The 17,582-nt window shown below is 42.5% G+C and overlaps 3 protein-coding genes across 3 annotated transcripts in view; all 3 read left to right on the top strand.

Annotated features, from left to right (window-relative positions):
- The window catches only part of clasrp (CLK4-associating serine/arginine rich protein), a 108,301-nt gene that overhangs the window by 72,656 nt on the left and 18,063 nt on the right, over positions 1 to 17,582 (top strand). The window lies entirely within an intron of this gene.
- LOC310864126 (uncharacterized protein) overlaps positions 1 to 17,582 on the top strand; it is a 62,665-nt gene that overhangs the window by 41,180 nt on the left and 3,903 nt on the right. Inside the window, exons 8-11 of the mRNA XM_083772698.1 lie at positions 6,651 to 6,764; positions 11,147 to 11,260; positions 13,648 to 13,761; positions 14,192 to 14,238. Coding sequence (XP_083628824.1) covers positions 6,651 to 6,764; positions 11,147 to 11,260; positions 13,648 to 13,761; positions 14,192 to 14,238 — 389 coding nt within the window. The remainder of the gene's footprint in view (positions 1 to 6,650; positions 6,765 to 11,146; positions 11,261 to 13,647; positions 13,762 to 14,191; positions 14,239 to 17,582) is intronic.
- Positions 4,000 to 5,482, top strand: LOC310864042 (ATP-dependent DNA helicase PIF1-like). The gene is made up of 2 exons (XM_083772581.1): positions 4,000 to 4,080; positions 4,297 to 5,482. Exons 1-2 carry the CDS (start codon positions 4,002 to 4,004, stop codon positions 5,292 to 5,294), a joined length of 1,077 nt encoding a protein of 358 aa, XP_083628707.1. The 5' UTR covers positions 4,000 to 4,001; the 3' UTR covers positions 5,295 to 5,482.

Below are 17,582 nucleotides of genomic sequence, written 5' to 3'. Positions count from 1 at the left end.
CCAACATGAGCGCCGTCGACGTGCTGCTACTACTGCACAAGCTACTGCCCGCGCAGCTGAAACACCTGACCAACATGAGCGCCGTCTACGTGCTGCTAATACTGCACAAGCTACTGCCCGCGCAGCTGAAACACCTGCCCAACATGAGCGCCGTCGACGTGCTGCTACTACTGCACAAGCTACTGCCTGCGCAGCTGAAACACCTGCCCAACATGAGCGCCGTCGACGTGCTGCTACTACTGCACAAGCTACTGCCCGCGCAGCTGAAACACCTGGCCAACATGAGCGCCGTCAACGTGCTGCTACTACTGCACAAGCTACTGCCCGCGCAGCTGAAACACCTGCCCAACATGAGCGCCGTCGACGTGCTGCTACTACTGCACAAGCTACTGCCCGCGCAGCTGAAACACCTGCCCAACATGACCACCGGCAGCGTGTTGACACTACTGCACACGCTACTGCACGCGCAGCACTGTACTCTCAGAGGTTGGCTCAAACAACGCAACAAGGACGTCGCACAGCATGTCCTGATGACATGCAATACTTTGATGAGACTCTGTATGATGCCACACACACACTCGGCACAGTCAGCCTTTTCGAATGCTCCAAGTGCTCAGCATGTGGCGCATATTGTTGGAAAGAGGAGAGACCAGGATTCTGCTGTTCCAATGGTCGTGTCGATCTCCGTTACGACCCTGACAGCCCCAAACCAGGTTCAATCCCTCCCAAACCTCCACAGACCATCAGAGAATTATTTCTAAACCCACAGTTTGTGCGAGATGCCAGAAGGTACAACAACGCTCTGGCTATGGCCTCCATTGGAATGACACAACCCCAACCAGAACCTGGCTTCAACCCAACCCTGCGTATTCAAGGCAAGATGTATCATACAATTGGCCCTCTACTTCCTGAATCCGATTCTGCTATACCCTGTTTTGCACAAATCTATGTGCATGATCCACAACATGAACTACGCAACCGCAGAGCACACCATTCGAACCAAAACCTCGACGAACACCTACTGGAACAAGCACAGGCAGCTTTGCACAACTGTAACCCTCTCATACAACAGTTTAAAACAGCTGCAGAACTTGCTGCTAAAGATCCTGCTACAGAGATGTACATCAACCTCAGTGCCAACGCTCCACGGAACATCCACCCAGGTTTGTAACTCACAACACTTTCACATTCGCTACACCACTCCACATGACACTACACATCCTTGATCACAATATCGCAAATACAACCTTTCACAGACATTACTACAGCTACTATACTCATTCCAGAGACAATTTTCACAACACCCTCCCCCCTCTCCACACAGGTACAGTCAACCTCCCAAGTGGCACAGACATTGCTGTCATTGTTCCAGGAGCTACAGAAAACCAACAGTTTGGACCCATCGACGTACAGATACAACTTCGGAGTGGTGGGCCAAAGCGGATCCACCCTCTTCACCCACTCTATGATCCCCTCAGTTATGTACTGCTCTACCCTGAAGGCAACTATGGCTATCATCTCGCACTCAATCAACGACTACCTGGTGGTCGACAGGGGATCACTGCCACAGACTTCTATCGCTACCATCTTCAACTACGTGACCCAGCAACTCACTTCAATTTGTTCCTCCGTGCAGGTACTTCACATAACACATATATGTAATGTACCTAATTCCACACTTACAACTACGCAGTACAATACCTCCATTCACATACCCTCATTCCACATATTTTGCATTTGCCTCCACCCTAAGCCCTGCATTTACAACATGACATTGTCTTACATTTACTATTTTTCTTACAGGGAAACTGAGCCAACAGTTTGTATGTGATCAGCAAGTGAAAATTGAGGGCCAGAGACTAAAATTCATGCGCAAAAATCAGAAGACACTCAAAGCAGAAAAGTACAAATGTGTACAAGATGCCATTGCATCTGATGAAGCCATCCTTCCAGGAAGGATCACAATACTACCCTCTACTCTCTACGGATCACCACGTTGGTATACACACCAGTTCCAAGACGCAATGGCTATCGTTCGTGAAAAAGGAAAACCGGATTTATTCATCACTATGACCTGTAATCCAAAATGGAAGGAAATAACCCAGTCACTTCTGCCAGGCCAACAGCCTCACGACCGCCCTGACATCATTGCACGGGTCTTCCACATGAAGTGGAACGCGATGATCAACGACGTATATAACCAACAAATCTTTGGTCGTGTAGATGCATATGTCACAGTCAAAGAAACACAAAAACGCGGACTCCCACATGCACATGCACTGTTCACGCTGCTTCCTGCTGACAAGCCTCGCGTCCCTGCTGACATTGACCGCATTGTATCCGCAGAAATCCCCGATGCCACCACTAACCCTACACTGCATCGTGTGATCGCCAATAACATGATACATGGACCATGTGGTGCACTGAACATGACTTCTTCCTGTATGGACAAGGGCAAGTGCACAAAAGGATTCCCAAAAGAATACAGGACAGACACAGCCATGTCTGAGAGCTCCTACCCTTTATATAGGCGTCGAGAAGAAACACATGGAGCACCAGGCTGTTCGTTTTTGAAGACTGGCAGGGGTGGCATACAATTCCTCATCACCAACCAGTGGGTTGTTCCATTTAACCCATACCTATCTCTCAGATATGAGGCTCATATCAATGTTGAGGTCGTGTGCTCTGTCACTGCAGTCAAGTATCTCTACAAATACATTGACAAAGGTCCCGACGTATGCATGGTCAGTGTTGATCGCTATGATGAAATCACACAATATGAGGTGGCACGCTACATCACTGCCTCTGAAGCTTTCTGGAGGATTTATGACTTCCCTATCCAAAAGAAATATCCACCTGTTGAACAATTGGCAATCCATTTGGAAGGAGAGCAACTCATCACCTTCAACAATGACGAAGATGCCCAGGCCCTCATTGATTCCGGACCACCGCGTACAACTCTCACAGCCTACTTCACAGCAATGCAAGATAATCCTGATAAGAGACACATCACTTACCCAGACGTCTTCAAGCATTTCTCCTTCACCAACAAGACGTTCAAGCGCAGGAAACAGAGAAGGAGTGGTGGTCATAACCAAGACCAACTGGCTGACACAATTGGGCGCATTCCTGTACTTGCCTTTACTCCTCACAACACTGACCTGTACTTCATGCGGATGTTGCTCTACCGTGTTCAAGGTCCAACCTGCTACAACGACCTTCGCTCTGTTAATGGAGTTGTGCATGACACATACGCTGCTGCCTGCATTGCACGAGGCATCTGTGAGGATGACCATGAAGTAGACATGGTTATGGAAGAAGCAGCATTGGTTGCATTTGGCCCTAAGCTACGTGAGATCTTCGCACACATACTCATATTTGTACTAAGGAAAGACCACATTCAATTCTGGCAAAGACACAACCATTCCATTTCAGAAGACCTCACACATGCTGCAGGCCTTACCGAACCAAATGACAACATACTCAACCAGGTACTTTTGGAGATTCAGCAGCATCTTGAACGATATGGATATGACCTCACTATCAACTTCAATCTCCCTCAGCCAAATCGTGATCTCATTCGACAAACCGAACCCCATGACATCCGACATGAGACACAACACAATGTTCCTGAGCTGCAGCGTTACATTGATGCAACACAACACCTTCTAAATGACAAACAGAGAGCAGTTGCAGATTGTGTCCTGGAAAGTGTTCAGAACAACCGTGGCAAGCTTATTGCACTTGATGCAAGTGGGGGTACTGGAAAGACCTTCACACTTACCTTCATCCTTAAATCTGTGCGTGCAGATGGAAAAGTAGCCCTTGCAACAGCCTCAAGTGGAATTGCTGCAACATTACTTCCAAAAGGAACCACCTTTCACAGCCGCACCAAGTGTCCCATTGTACTCACAGAGGAGTCAATGTGTGCTATCGGTACTACGTCCAGTACAGCAGAGCTCATCCGTCGGTGCTCTCTCTTCGTCATTGATGAGGTGTCCATGATGGATCGCCGTGCTGTTGAAGCTGCCGACCGCACATTCCGGAAACTCAGGGACTGTCCTAACTCACCATTTGGAGGTAAGACTTCATTCAAACGTATACACTTTATTACTGTACATTCTGACGGCATGAATGACTATATTGTGGCCTTTTTATGTACAACAATAACAGCTGCCAACACCTTTGCCAGCCAATCTTCATTACAAGACAAACACAACTACAAAAGAAACACAATATAGTATCACTTCCATAATAATTGTCTATAATGCAGCAACTTTGTTATTACACTCTCAGGTATTACCACCATCTTCAGTGGAGACTGGCGCCAGATCCTACCAGTCGTTCCCCATGGCACACGACCTCAGATAATTTCACGATGCCTGAAGAGTTCCCCTCTCTGGAACCATGTTCAAACCATGAAACTCACCAACAACATGCGCATAACACATGCAACAGCAGGGAGCATGGAAGATGACACTTTGTTCCACCAGTTTCTGCTTGATCTGGGCGAGGGGAACATCCCCACTATTCAGGATAAGGGAGAATTTACAGTCACAATAATGGATCGCTTTCTCATGCCAGGATCAACTCTGCACGAAATGGTCGACTGGGTATTTCACAACCTTGCACACAATATGACCGACCATCAGTGGCTTTGTGAGAGAGCAATCCTCTGCCCAACCAATGCAGAAGTGGACACAGTCAATCAATACATTGCCCACAAATTCCCAGGTCAGGAGCACATCTTCCACAGTGTGGATTCTGTGGAACAACATGACAACCATCAGTACCCAGTGGAATTCCTCAACACACTTTGTCCATCAGGCATGCCACCACATCGCCTGTCACTGAAGGTCGGCATGATCATAATGCTACTGCGAAACTTTGACACAGTACATGGCCATTGCAATGGCTCACGCTACATCCTGAAGCAAGTCCGCCCACATCTTCTCCTAGCAGAGCTGGTAACTGGGGTCCATGCCGGCGCCCAGCTACTCATCCCTAGGATACCTTTCTCACCGTCTGAGAATATGTTCCCCTTCACACTCACCCGCAAACAGTTTCCTGTACGCCCTTGCTTTGCCATGACTGTTAACAAGTCACAAGGTCAGTCACTGTCACGAGTGGGTGTATACTCTGTGAAAGACTTCTTTTCACATGGACAACTCTATGTGGCAGCAAGCAGAGTTGGCAACCCCCAGCAACTCCGAATCTTGCTAATCAATGAGGAGGACAACACCAAACGTACCGACATGAACAATGTTGTATACAAAGAAATATTAACACATTGACCATCAAACTGAACTGCTGAACATTTCCTCTTTCACTGGGCCAAGCCACATACATAATAACCACATTTGCCCATGAAACTACCGGTATATACATACATAAATGCAATTACTACACTACTAACATGACAATGACTGTTTGACACTTTCAGTTCTATATATGACTATGATGTACTGTTTTTCCATTTCCAGTGAACAAGTCTATATTAAAGCAATTCTTCCTCAAAATACATATATCAATAATATGATCTATTACATCACATTACCCACACTGTACATTTGGGAATACCTGTGCGACAGTCCATACTTTCTATGCTGCATGTCAAACTGGGGTCTTTCATACTTTTCAAATGGGGGTCTGTGGGCTAATAAGTGTACATTTTACAGTCCTAGCCATGAAAACATTTCCCTACCATGCATTTATACAAATACTGTCGATTCCTTCATTTGACTTGAGATAAAAGGTTAACGTGAGTTTTGTTTCTGACTGTTTTCTGCTTGCTTATTTAGGCTATTTTCATTACATTCCCTTTATCAATCGTATCCTAAGAGGAGATCATTCACAACCCGTGATATAAATAATTCGTAGCAGTGATAGCGATATCTGACCGTTACATATGGTCAGATATTACATACAACAAACATGCCACGAAGAAAATGTTATCTCCTTCCTGAAGGTAGCAGATATGGTGTACCAGCATACAATAAAGTAACATTCATCTTAATTTAATTAATTTGCGTTACAATAAAAAACATCTCCCCGCTGATCACGTGTCACCACCAGTGAAATGCATGTTGGGACAGACACACATTAATACTGGGACACATTTCTCTGCGCAACAGACCCACACGGGAAAAACAACTTGGACCCAGATACTACTAGCTACTCTTGCGTCAGTCGACATAACTTCTTCTTTGGGAAGCATCGCAGCCAACGCGCGGGTTGCGTGGCACAGGCACCTGAAAGCCAGCTCTGACAGTTCTGATGGGGGCATGTTAACGTGAACGAAAAAATTCAATAACTTCCATTTATAGACAGAATATCACCACCAAATTTACATCACACATCAATGGTGTACTTATGATTCTACTACAGCATTTCCTTATTAAACTTACGTTTAATTAGCCTACTTTTGTGCCCAACCCAACTTCACAACACCATCTGTAAACAACCGCCCCCCCCCATCACATTACCCACACTGAACATCATTTGCTGTTCATATATTCAGAACGGGTAAGGACTAGTAATTATAATTTTCCATAGCACATTTTACTACTTCCAAAACTCTCTATAACGTTCCCTCCCTCCCTGCATCTACTTGATGTCTTCCCTCTGTTTCTTCTCTGTCTCTCCATCAGTGGAGCATGCGTGTCTATCGTCCCCCTGTACGAACGGGGCCACCTGTGAGGAGAACCCAACAGGATTCAGTTGCATCTGCGCCAACGGCTGGACCGGACACACCTGTGCAGATGGTAATTGTCAATACCACATGCACACGCACGCACATGCACGCGCGCACACACACACACACACACACACACACACACACACACACACACACACACATTCATGTTCATGTGTCGGCTGGTGCGAGATTGCCCCTTGATTGGTTTTTATTGGATTAAAGCCATTAAGTGATTCCGATCAATCCACCAGAGGAAGCTAATTTACACAATACACAAACAACATTAACAGCAATCAGAGTCTCCACTTACTCCTTTCCTCCCTCTCTCTCTCTCTCTCTCTCTCTCTATTTATAATTATACTGACATTGTATGCATCTATGAATGTCACTGATGTATGCAAGCATGCATGCGTGTGTGTGTGTGTGTGTGTGTGTGTGTGTGTGTGTGTGTGTGTGTGTGTGTGTGTTGGGCTTGTGGATGGGTGATGGACACACTTCCTAAGTAGCTCAGTTCAGCTGAGCAGTAGGATGGGATATTTTATGGGTTCATATCAATTCTTTTTTTTTAAACACTTTATTTTGATTTTTATTGATGAATAAATGAAAAAACATATGTGTACATTTTGTTGTATCCGACATGTAAATATCCCCCCCTCCCCCCCCAATCAAGGTCAGAACAAGACAAATAAAACAAAGACAGACAGTACAAGACAGTAAAAGTAATTAGTAAACTAGTTTTGAAAGTACTAATGAACATAGTAAGAAGAAAAATAAAATAATAATAAAATAAAATAAACAGCATTTTCCATCAGGGTATGGTATCTTGGTTACATACATTGTATCCATCTTTCAGTTTAGATAGTAAATTGCTCTATATCCAACTGTCTACTTACTGAGGGCCTCCAACCAGAGGTCGCCCAATGTCAGGTTTAGTGTGAGGTATCAGATTGTACAAGGGAATATGGGTTTAAGTGAAAGGTATACTTTCTACAAACTCTATGAAAGGGGTCCAAGTCATGATGTATCTATCTTTAGAACCACTACGGTTGTGGTTCATATCAATTCTTAATCATTCGTTATAATTTCTTTATTTTTTTGGCTTTCTGCCTTTATTGATAGTAGGCTGACAGGAAATGAGGAGAGAGATGGGGACATAGTATTTGGGTTCATAATATATCTTCTTCCCAAAAGGACTTTCAAACTAGGAAGGGTATGGCCTGGTCAGCCTAAGATCTGGTTATCCCAGCTTAGTAAGATGTTCAAAGTAAAAGATATTTAGGATGACCGTCGAGCCGATTAAGGCTCCGAGACATGGACACTTTCAAAGAAATTAGAAAAACGGTTGGATGGGACCTACACCGCCTTCTAATGAGAGCGCAAAATCTCTCTTGGAAGAGACACCCATCAACTACCGTAATCTAATACCTTCCCTGTGTTTCTTCACTAGTCCGATCCAGAAGAACACAGTTTGCCGGCCACTGCTACAGAGCTGACAATGAGGTTATATCTTTCCTTCTCCTCTGGAATCCTGCCTCAAAGCAGACCAGTGGTAGAAAACTGTCGTTCCCTGATGTCATCGCTAGGTACACATGCGTCAGTAAGCAGGAACTGGGGATGGCAATGAAGGACCGCAAAGTCTGCCGTGGCATTGTGAAATCCATGATCTCGACCACGGTCGAAAAATAATGATGATGAGATATATATATATATATATATATATATATATATATATAAGAATGGCTAGATGGCTCACCCGTGCTGCTGGCCAATGGAGAGCGACATCATGCGTGGCGGCCATCTTACTGGGGTGCAACATAACATTGTGTCTATGGGGCATGTACTTAAATAACCATAACTTGCTAAATTTTTAACCAAGTTTGTTAGAAACGTCAAAGACGTCTGCATACTCATATGCTTTTATATGATGTTCATATAAAAATAACATTAAGCAGATAAGCATCCTGAATCATAGCCACGTTGATAACGTTTGTAATAAACCAACCCGTTTGTAAATCCGTCAAGTTTGAGCGATTTTTGTTTGAGCTGCCATAGAACATACTGTACTGTAGCACCTCAGCCAGGTAAACTACGCCAGAGACTCCACCTTGAGCCATCTATTCTTTTTTTTTAACTTAGAATTTTATTGATTTTTCAAGACGGAAAGACAGAAGAAAACATACAGTACTCACAATAACACCACAAACATACAAAAAAGAAAAGAGAAAAAATAAAATAAAATGAAAATAAAAAAGACATCGACATTGCATTTCAAATTTGTTACATTACTTTTTTTTTTTTTTTTTTAACTTTGTTCATATTTAGATTTTTCAGTAAACAGGTGGGTCACGTAGGGCATCACAGTACATATCGTTATTGTTACAGGTCCTTTGTTACATTTCTTGTTATTAATTTTCACAGTGTAACGGGTCTTACAGTTCCAGGAGAGTAAGGGAAACCCCTTTGAGTAGTTTCAGAATGTCTTAGTTTGTTCGTTTCCAAGTATAGGATTCATGATAATCACACATCGGTAGAATAAAACAATAAATAAAGTCTTTACAAAATATCTATTCCCATGTATAATATCCATTTCAGCCAGTATCTGTAAAACTTTTCTGTGCTTATCCTAACAGCGAAAGTAAGTTCCTCCATTTCGTATGAGCCATCTATTCTAAAGCCATCCTTTATGTCTATGGATGGGGAGTGACACGCAGCAAAGGGAGTCGAACCTGCGACACGCTGCATTAGCAACCTACAGTAGGTGCCGCTAAGCCAGCCGTCTGGGCCAATCTGTTACAATTTCAGCCCGGCTGTATCCCAACTTCTAATTTACAGGAGCCCACACAACTTTTAGAACGAGAGAGAGAGAGAGAGAGAGAGAGAGAGAGAGAGAGAGAGAGAGAAAAAACAATAGCACACACCCACATATAATATGTTTGGCTGTAGTATGTGTGTGTGTTGGATGATGCAGGCAGGAGTATGTCAAAGCTCTGTGTATAAATAAACATACACTGTTCCACATCCTCTGCTTCCAGTCCCATACTTGTGTCTGTCTGTAGACGGGCCTGGTTGGTAGTAGTGTACACCGACACGAGCATTACAAACTTGACACTAAACCTCTTTCACGAGCATGTACAAAAGACAGAGAGGAGAGGTTTCTTACAATTTAACAAAAGATTCACAGTGTTTGACAATCAACAAGGCTGGTCAGACATTCCAGACAAAACTCAGTTAGACTGGTATTGTTGAATATTTCCCTCCACCATAGCTAATAGACTGCACAGTCCCCCCCCCCCCACTTGTGTGGCTTGTAGGGAATGATGACCATAACCACAACATATCTGTGTTTTCAGACTAGCTTTATTTACATGAAGGATATTAATTAAAGGCTTCTTTGTTTGTTGTGAATTCTCCTCACTATAGCTTTGGGTGAGCCGCTACTACAGTAGCTTGAATGGGTTATTATTGTGCAGGGTTGGGATTGGGGTCAGGAGGATGGAAAATCGTTTTTCTACAAGGTTAGGTAAATGAGAAAAGGTTATGAGAGAGTAGCCGCTGAGTCAGACATGTATACGTAACACAGAGCCATGCATGGGAAAATGTATTATGCCACTACTGTATAAATAATGTTGTATTACTTCTGCATGGTGAAGTCATCATGAGCCGTTTCTCTGCCAGATTCGGTACACAGTATCTCTATAGTCATGTGATCAACACGGATCTGTCCGATTTTCAATATTCCATCCTGATTGGATAAGATTGGCTTCCAAATTTTGCAGGATTTGTCAGTTTTTAACAAAATGCCTCAAATCATGAACGCAGCTTGTGATTTCCATGACATTCTCACTAGGCCAAGGAAGAAATGCCACCCTTTCTTCCAGCAGGACGATTTTTGTGAAATGTTTTTTATAACATAAGGAACAGATCCCTCATGACATAAATATTTCACCCATAGATTTTAAGCTTCTATGTTTGGGAAATATTCAATGGTTACCCGCGGTGGAGAAATCCATCATCCTTTGCTTTCTCTATTGCTTTGACTTCATTCTCTTCTGTTCCACCCACCTGTCTGTGTACCCGTCTCTCCCTCCCTACCCTCCCCCTCTCTCTGTGAAACCCATGAGGTGTGAACTATGGTCAGCAGATGATCAGTGTTTGTGCAGGAACCAGGGCAGGAGAATAGGGAATGAAAACACAGTCCACGAAAGCATCCGCATACCAATGCAACAGTTAGGGTCACACGTTCACCTCTGTACAACTACACACACACACACGCACGCACGCACACATGCACGCACGCACGCGTGCACACATACACACCACACACACACACACACACACAAACACGTATACAAGAATTCATATCTCATTGACATTCATAAAGTGGAGTACAGTTCTATTTCACAGCTCAGTGGGCCGTCATGTATTAATATTCTTGCTCTCTCTAACCAGCCGTGAGACAGTGTGATCTGAGCCCCTGTGGACGTGGAGCAACATGCCAGGAGTCTTCTGAGGGGTTCCGATGTCTCTGTCCCCGTGGATGGAGTGGCAGGACCTGCCAACTGGGTCAGTATACACACAGTGACCACCCAGCTGGCATGCATGCATGTACAACCGTGGCTATGTTCAGACTGGCAGCCCAAATCAGATTTTTGGTCTATCCAGAAGGCCAATCAGATTGCTGTTTATCAAGTCTGGAATCAGATTTATTTTATCATGTCATGTGTGAGTGAATGGGACCCGAATGGAAACGAGGCTGCAAGGTCTTTCTTCGGTGAAATCCTTTTTGAACAAAAATGCCTGACTGTACATTGTGCTGTTTGCATTTATATGTTGCCTAATAAAATATTCAATCAATCAAATCACGTCGTTACTCGTAACAGCAAAAGATGACATGGAAATTGATTTTACATGCTCACGGATTGTGAGCATGTAGATCTGATATTTATGGTCATACTACGAGTATAAATTTGGCATACTCAAGCAACCATTGCAAATAGACAATGTTTGAATACACACATCTGATCTGATTACTTGCAAGTGATCAAAGGATGGTCAAAGATCAGTTTTCAGGAACATCTGATCCTCCTGTAGTCTGAAGATAAGCCCACACAGTAAAATCCTCATTGTTACTTTATGTCCATATGGGTTCATTTCTACACTGAAAAGCTAAATTAACCCTGAGGATTTTGCTGTGCACTGTGGATGAATTCTCTTGGTGCATTGTCATCTTTCTCTGTGATTCATTCTCTGGGATTCATGCGCTCACACTGGTGAGAATGACCCCAAGGGAGCTGCTATAGTTATAATAGATTACACAGGAGGGGGAATATCGTATTGAATCAGGTCATATAGACACAAGCACACATGTGCACAGTTGCACACATACACATATACAAAGAGGCTCGGGGCTCTTACAATGAAAGCGAAGACATCTTTCAGTGTGACAGGCTCGCCTGTGTTATGGTGATATGTCACTCTGATACCTGATAGTCCCTCACAGTCATACACACACACGCACGCACGCACGCGCACGCACACACACACACACACACACACACACACACACACACACACACACACACACACACACACACACACTGATAAAACTAGTTACTGTATAGACTCACCCTGTAGGCAGAGCATCAGGAGAGGTCCAAGGGACGCCAGGCAATTATAATTTCCATCAGTCTCATTCTTTTTTCTTTCTTTTTTAGTAGACTAATTCCCTCCTTACATTTCTTCCTGTAGATCAGTAAGCATTCACCCAGCTGCATCCCCAGGCCCTTCACATAGAAACCCCCCACGTTCTCTTTCTGCTCCCCCCTCTCATTCCCTGACTGAGCTGGTGTTAAATGCTGATAGGACTTTCACAGGCCGTAACAGGTTTAGATTACGTACAATTGAATGACTTCCTCTTCCCTTTTATTCAACCACTGTCACATTCTTATTCGTCTTCTCCGGTATCGGAGGTAGTCCCCCTGGGGTGATGGTACAGTAGATTACATTTTGAGAATGACAGTTTAGTTGGTGAGATACGGAAACAGACCCACTCGTATATTAAGCTCAATAAGCTGTATTGCTTAAAAACCTTAAAAAATGAAAATAATTGTTTTGGTTGTTGTTGTTGGGGTATTTGTCAAGTAGCCTACATGACATACAGTACTTGTGAGTACTTGTGATACTATACCTTGTGAATATTTATACCTTGTGAATACTGTGGTATTTTTATAATCATACAATTTACAATTTACAATTTAGGCATTTAGCAGACGCTCTTAATCCAGAGCGACTTACATTTAAGCAAGAACAAAAGCATGGGAATACATCACATAAAAGCATTTATCATGAAACATATGAAATGCTATCATACACTTCTCTTGATTGCTAAATTGCATTCTACTGTATTACAGTATACTTATTATGGAGATGGCTTATGCCTGGGTTGTCTGTCTCTCTGCAATGACTGTACAATGCTGCTATCTGTGTATTGTCTGTGTGTATGTTTTTAAATGTTGATGTAATAGTGCACTTTGCCCAAGACAAATTTCCCCCCATGGGACAATAAAGTATATCTCATCTCTCATCATTTTCACTAATCTAACATCTAATTTCACTTTTGGGGCACACTAGTACTCTAGTACATATATTTATACACATAACAATGGCTTTGCTATGAAAGACCAGGTCAATGGAAGCAGATCTCTTCATTTACATTTACATTTACAGCCTCAATAAGAGTTGTCTTTCCAACTGCTTTCAGCAGCTGGTTGTATTTATTAATCACTTTCAACCGTCCCTATTTTGGGCATAATGTTTTCGTCATTTGTATAGTGTTCAAGTGGTTAACTGAAATGCAGTTGTCTCTGTTTTGCCTGAATTAAAAATGAATGTCTGTTTAGTAGTTATAGAGATTAGAGATTTAATTTGCCAATTTGCTTTTTTCTCTTTAGACACCAATGAGTGTGAAAGGGGCATATGTGTTCATGCCCGTACTTGCCGTAACCTAATTGGTGGATACCTGTGTGACTGCCTTCCTGGTTGGGTGGGGCCTAACTGTGACATCAGTGAGTATGGCTGGAGAGAAAAGGTTTAAGGAGAGTGGATGTGCAATGAGATAAAATAAACGTGTTTAAGAAGCATTTTCCCCACGGTTGAAAGCCCAAGTGCAATTTTGTAAGGTTAACTAAACCCATCAATCATAATACACACGTATCACAGAAGGTGCTGACATTGTTCATGGCCTTATGGGAAGTGCTGCTTCAACCAACATTTCTTATGTGTGCTGTATATTGAAGCATTGTTACCAAATAATTGTACTTTTTCTCAACAAGCTATGGTACATCAAGATCATCCTTGTATCTCCGCATTGTATATCACACTGTAATATATTATCTTAATAAATAGGTCTACTTATATACTAAGATTGTATACAGTACCAGATGTTAGTTATTGATGAATTATTTAAAATATTGTATTTTTCTCTCTGGACTCCAGGGAACAGCAGCTGCCAGGGCTTGTGTCTGAATGGAGGACTGTGTGAGGTGAGGGTCCTGATCAGGTCTACTTGATCAAATGACTTATATCCCTTAACTTTTTAATGTTTGTCTCTAAGGCTCATTTACACTGTCAGCCAAATCTAGCCTGAATCAGATCTGTGCCACATCAAGATTGAAATCCGATTTGTTTAAACAAGTCTAAACGCAGACAGGTCACATGGAATCAGATTTTTACAAATGTGTGATTTGAGTCACATTCAGAGGTGGTTTCAAATCTGATTTGAGGAGATCCGTCTCAGTCTGAATGCAAGTACGACCTGATGATGTGACCCAATTCACATATCAAACTGTCCAAAACGTCACTTGCAGGCAGCGCGACCCAAGCACTGCTGACGTGACGTCATTACAGAGCGCAAGTATTTTCATTTACAACCTTACGGCGTGCTGAGCTAAATAAACAAGAGTGCAAAACATACTCTCCCCATGCCTTCGGCCTGGTGGAGACAACAATAGTGCAATATAAGTTTGTTTTATAGAAGTAATGTCAGCACTACAGTGGACAGACGGTGAAATCAATAGAGTACCAAAGTCCTGATGTCACTCTCTCGTCCCCTGGGTTGCAGAAGTAATTTCTCTATGGAGAATAACATTGGGTCATCTTAAAATTGTCTCAGAATTGTGGTCCAAAAATAAACAAACTCTCCCTGTGATATTGTCTGGGAGGTGGCTCTGTATCGTTTATGATAGTCGATCAGTCACTCATATTTGATACAGTCTGTTATTGCCGAAAATTTAACTAATTCGGCGGCAGTAACATTAGTGTTTTATCGCCGTCAGTTGATCCTTCATATCCATATGACTCGAGTCAAACCGCCGGGATAATTTATTTATTTTTGGAACACAGTTATTATTTGCGATACGAAAAAAGTCTATGGGAATTGAGAATGGGAGGGGGGATGCAAACCTGCTAGGATGTAAAATTACGTCAGACTTTGGCGCTCTGGGCTGGATTTTGAAGGTGCGTTTTACAATGGGGTAATACATAAATTGGCCTCGCTCTGCGCACAATCGTATTATGAAAGCCTTATCGGCCCGTGTTGAACGCACACACATATGGCATACCACGTTCCTGAATATTTTAGCATTGTGGGAGTGTCCATATGTTAATTATTTTCGCTTTGCGCAATTTGCTATTAAGCCCCTTGACCTAAAAACACTCAGCGCATAACGATTAGACGTGGGTCTGACCACCTCATAAATGCAAAAAGCACTGTTTGATTTTACACTTGAGCGGCTCTGGGAGGCTGCTGGAGTGTTGCCATGTCTGTTTATTATAAGCGGCTTCTTTTTCTGTAAAGTTGCTTGTAAATATTGGTAGTTGTACTAGTTGTGGTTGCTTTTCTTGTTTCTAAAGTGGTTATTTGGGCTTTTCTCCTAATGTTGTTTAAACCAGTGATCCTCACACAGCACATTCCCATGTCAAGGATCCCCAGATGAATGCATTTGCCCAACTAAGGACGGCTAATCCAAAAATTAAATTACATTTTTCCAAGATTAATTTTGAAAATAGCAGATCTACCAGCTCACAATGCATCACATTCATTCATTAAAACTATGAACTCTGACTGCAGGGGGATATATAATGATCATTATAACAACGTGCAAGAACATATTTAAAAAGAAGGAAGAACTTTATATTTGTGGACAATCAAAATATGTTTTTTTATTTTAATGTGGTGTCATAAAAATTTATTTGGATATGGCAGACTCACTATCTAGAAAAAAAAAACATGGCACTTCATTTAAAATAGGTTACAGACCCCTGTTATATGCGCTTATTTTGGGATTATTTTTATAGACCTATTTACTTGTTTCTATGAGACATGGCAACAGCGCTCTTTTTTTGTAAAATGTTGAGATTAGAAACGGCCATAATTCTTTCATTTCTCAACCTTTAAAAAAGATAAAAACATCTCCATAATCCTTGGGAAGTTTGCTTTCATACGCTGTATCACACCCGATTCAAGTCTTCTTCAATAAAATGCTACGAGCGAAGACCATATACAATCACGGGCCACAGCATTACGCACCATTCAACTCATTTCAAATATAATATAATTATAATTTAAATTAAAATATAATTTTACTGGTGTTTTTCAATAGAAACAAATTATTTTGAGGCATAAAGGTGACAGCATGCAGTGCAATAGGAATAATTAACCCAAATGTGACAAAGTCATATGTCATGTCTTCTATGGTGCCAGTCTGAAGAAATGTAATACCACGATCCTCAAAGTGCGCATTCCGTATGTGACATCAGCTGACGAAAGCGAAAGCGCTTCTTAACATGCCCAAAATTGCTATATGACATACCACACTAGCCTGGTTAATAAACCAGACTAATATTGCATGGACCGCGGGATATTAGTCTGGGGAGGCTCAGCTTGGATTTCATTTCCAGGGGGGCGGGTTGAAACATTTTCTCTTTGACGCAATTGGTCAGAGCTACTGTCAGTCAAAGGCCTCAAGCATTGAAAGTCACTGTACCAAAGCCCGCCCATATTGCATACCGTGTCCCGATTGGCCGCCCCATTTCTCTGGTGTAGGAAATGGGCGTACAATTGAGCCTCTCCAGACCGTAATCCGCCGGCAGGCAATTTATTTTTGCCAACGGCTGATTCGGTCTGGTTTATTAACCAGGCTAATACCACACGCCCCCAGCTCATAAAACTGTAATATTATATGTAATATTATTGGAACTGGATAATCGACCTGACTATCTCCTAGGGGGATGCCTCCGTCCATACAAACGTACAAACCTCTCAGAATGTACAGAAACAAGGCCGTTTATGAGGACATTTCTCTATCTGCAATGTCAGATTGTTGTTGGTTAGTACGTAACCAAAGCAGATATATCCGTTGTCGTTGTGTCGAAGCAGGGCGGCTTTGGGTTGAGTTGTTAAAATCAGTGGAGCACACAGATCGTTTCTGATCACTTGCCAATGGCATTGTGAAAGGTCAGGCAAAAAGATCACATTTGAGAAACAAATTTGATTTGAATCGGATTTGAAAACGTCCATTTCCCGTCAGTCAGTCAGTCAGTTAGTTAGTTATTTAGTTAGTTAGTCACCCCAGGCATGACCATGTGACATCACGTGATATCATCAGGGAATGACCCTGATGTCATCAATATTAAGCCTATATATGGGAATGCCCATATATGAAGATCCCTGCCAGAAACTCTACATTTGACCTCAAACCCTTAGATCTCCATGAGCCTACCTGTTCTGACATTCCATATGTTGATCCTTCCCCATCCGTCCAGCCTTGATCCTTCCTCTTCGATGTCTCCCTTTTGACTGATACCTGTCCATTTAAACTCTAGACGG

Source organism: Protomyctophum parallelum, assembly GCF_964188405.1.
Source record: "Protomyctophum parallelum genome assembly, chromosome: 9".
Lineage (NCBI taxonomy): Eukaryota > Metazoa > Chordata > Actinopteri > Myctophiformes > Myctophidae > Protomyctophum > Protomyctophum parallelum.
This window is presented reverse-complemented; position numbering and strand designations above follow the sequence as displayed.

Coding starts and splice junctions, on each gene's coding strand:
- LOC310864042 (XM_083772581.1), top strand. CDS start 4,002: ATGATGGATCGCCGTGCTGTTGAAGCTGCCGACCGCACATTCCGGAAA. Junction 4,081..4,296: donor TCCTAACTCACCATTTGGAG/GTAAGACTTCAT, acceptor TTACACTCTCAG/GTATTACCACCATCTTCAGT.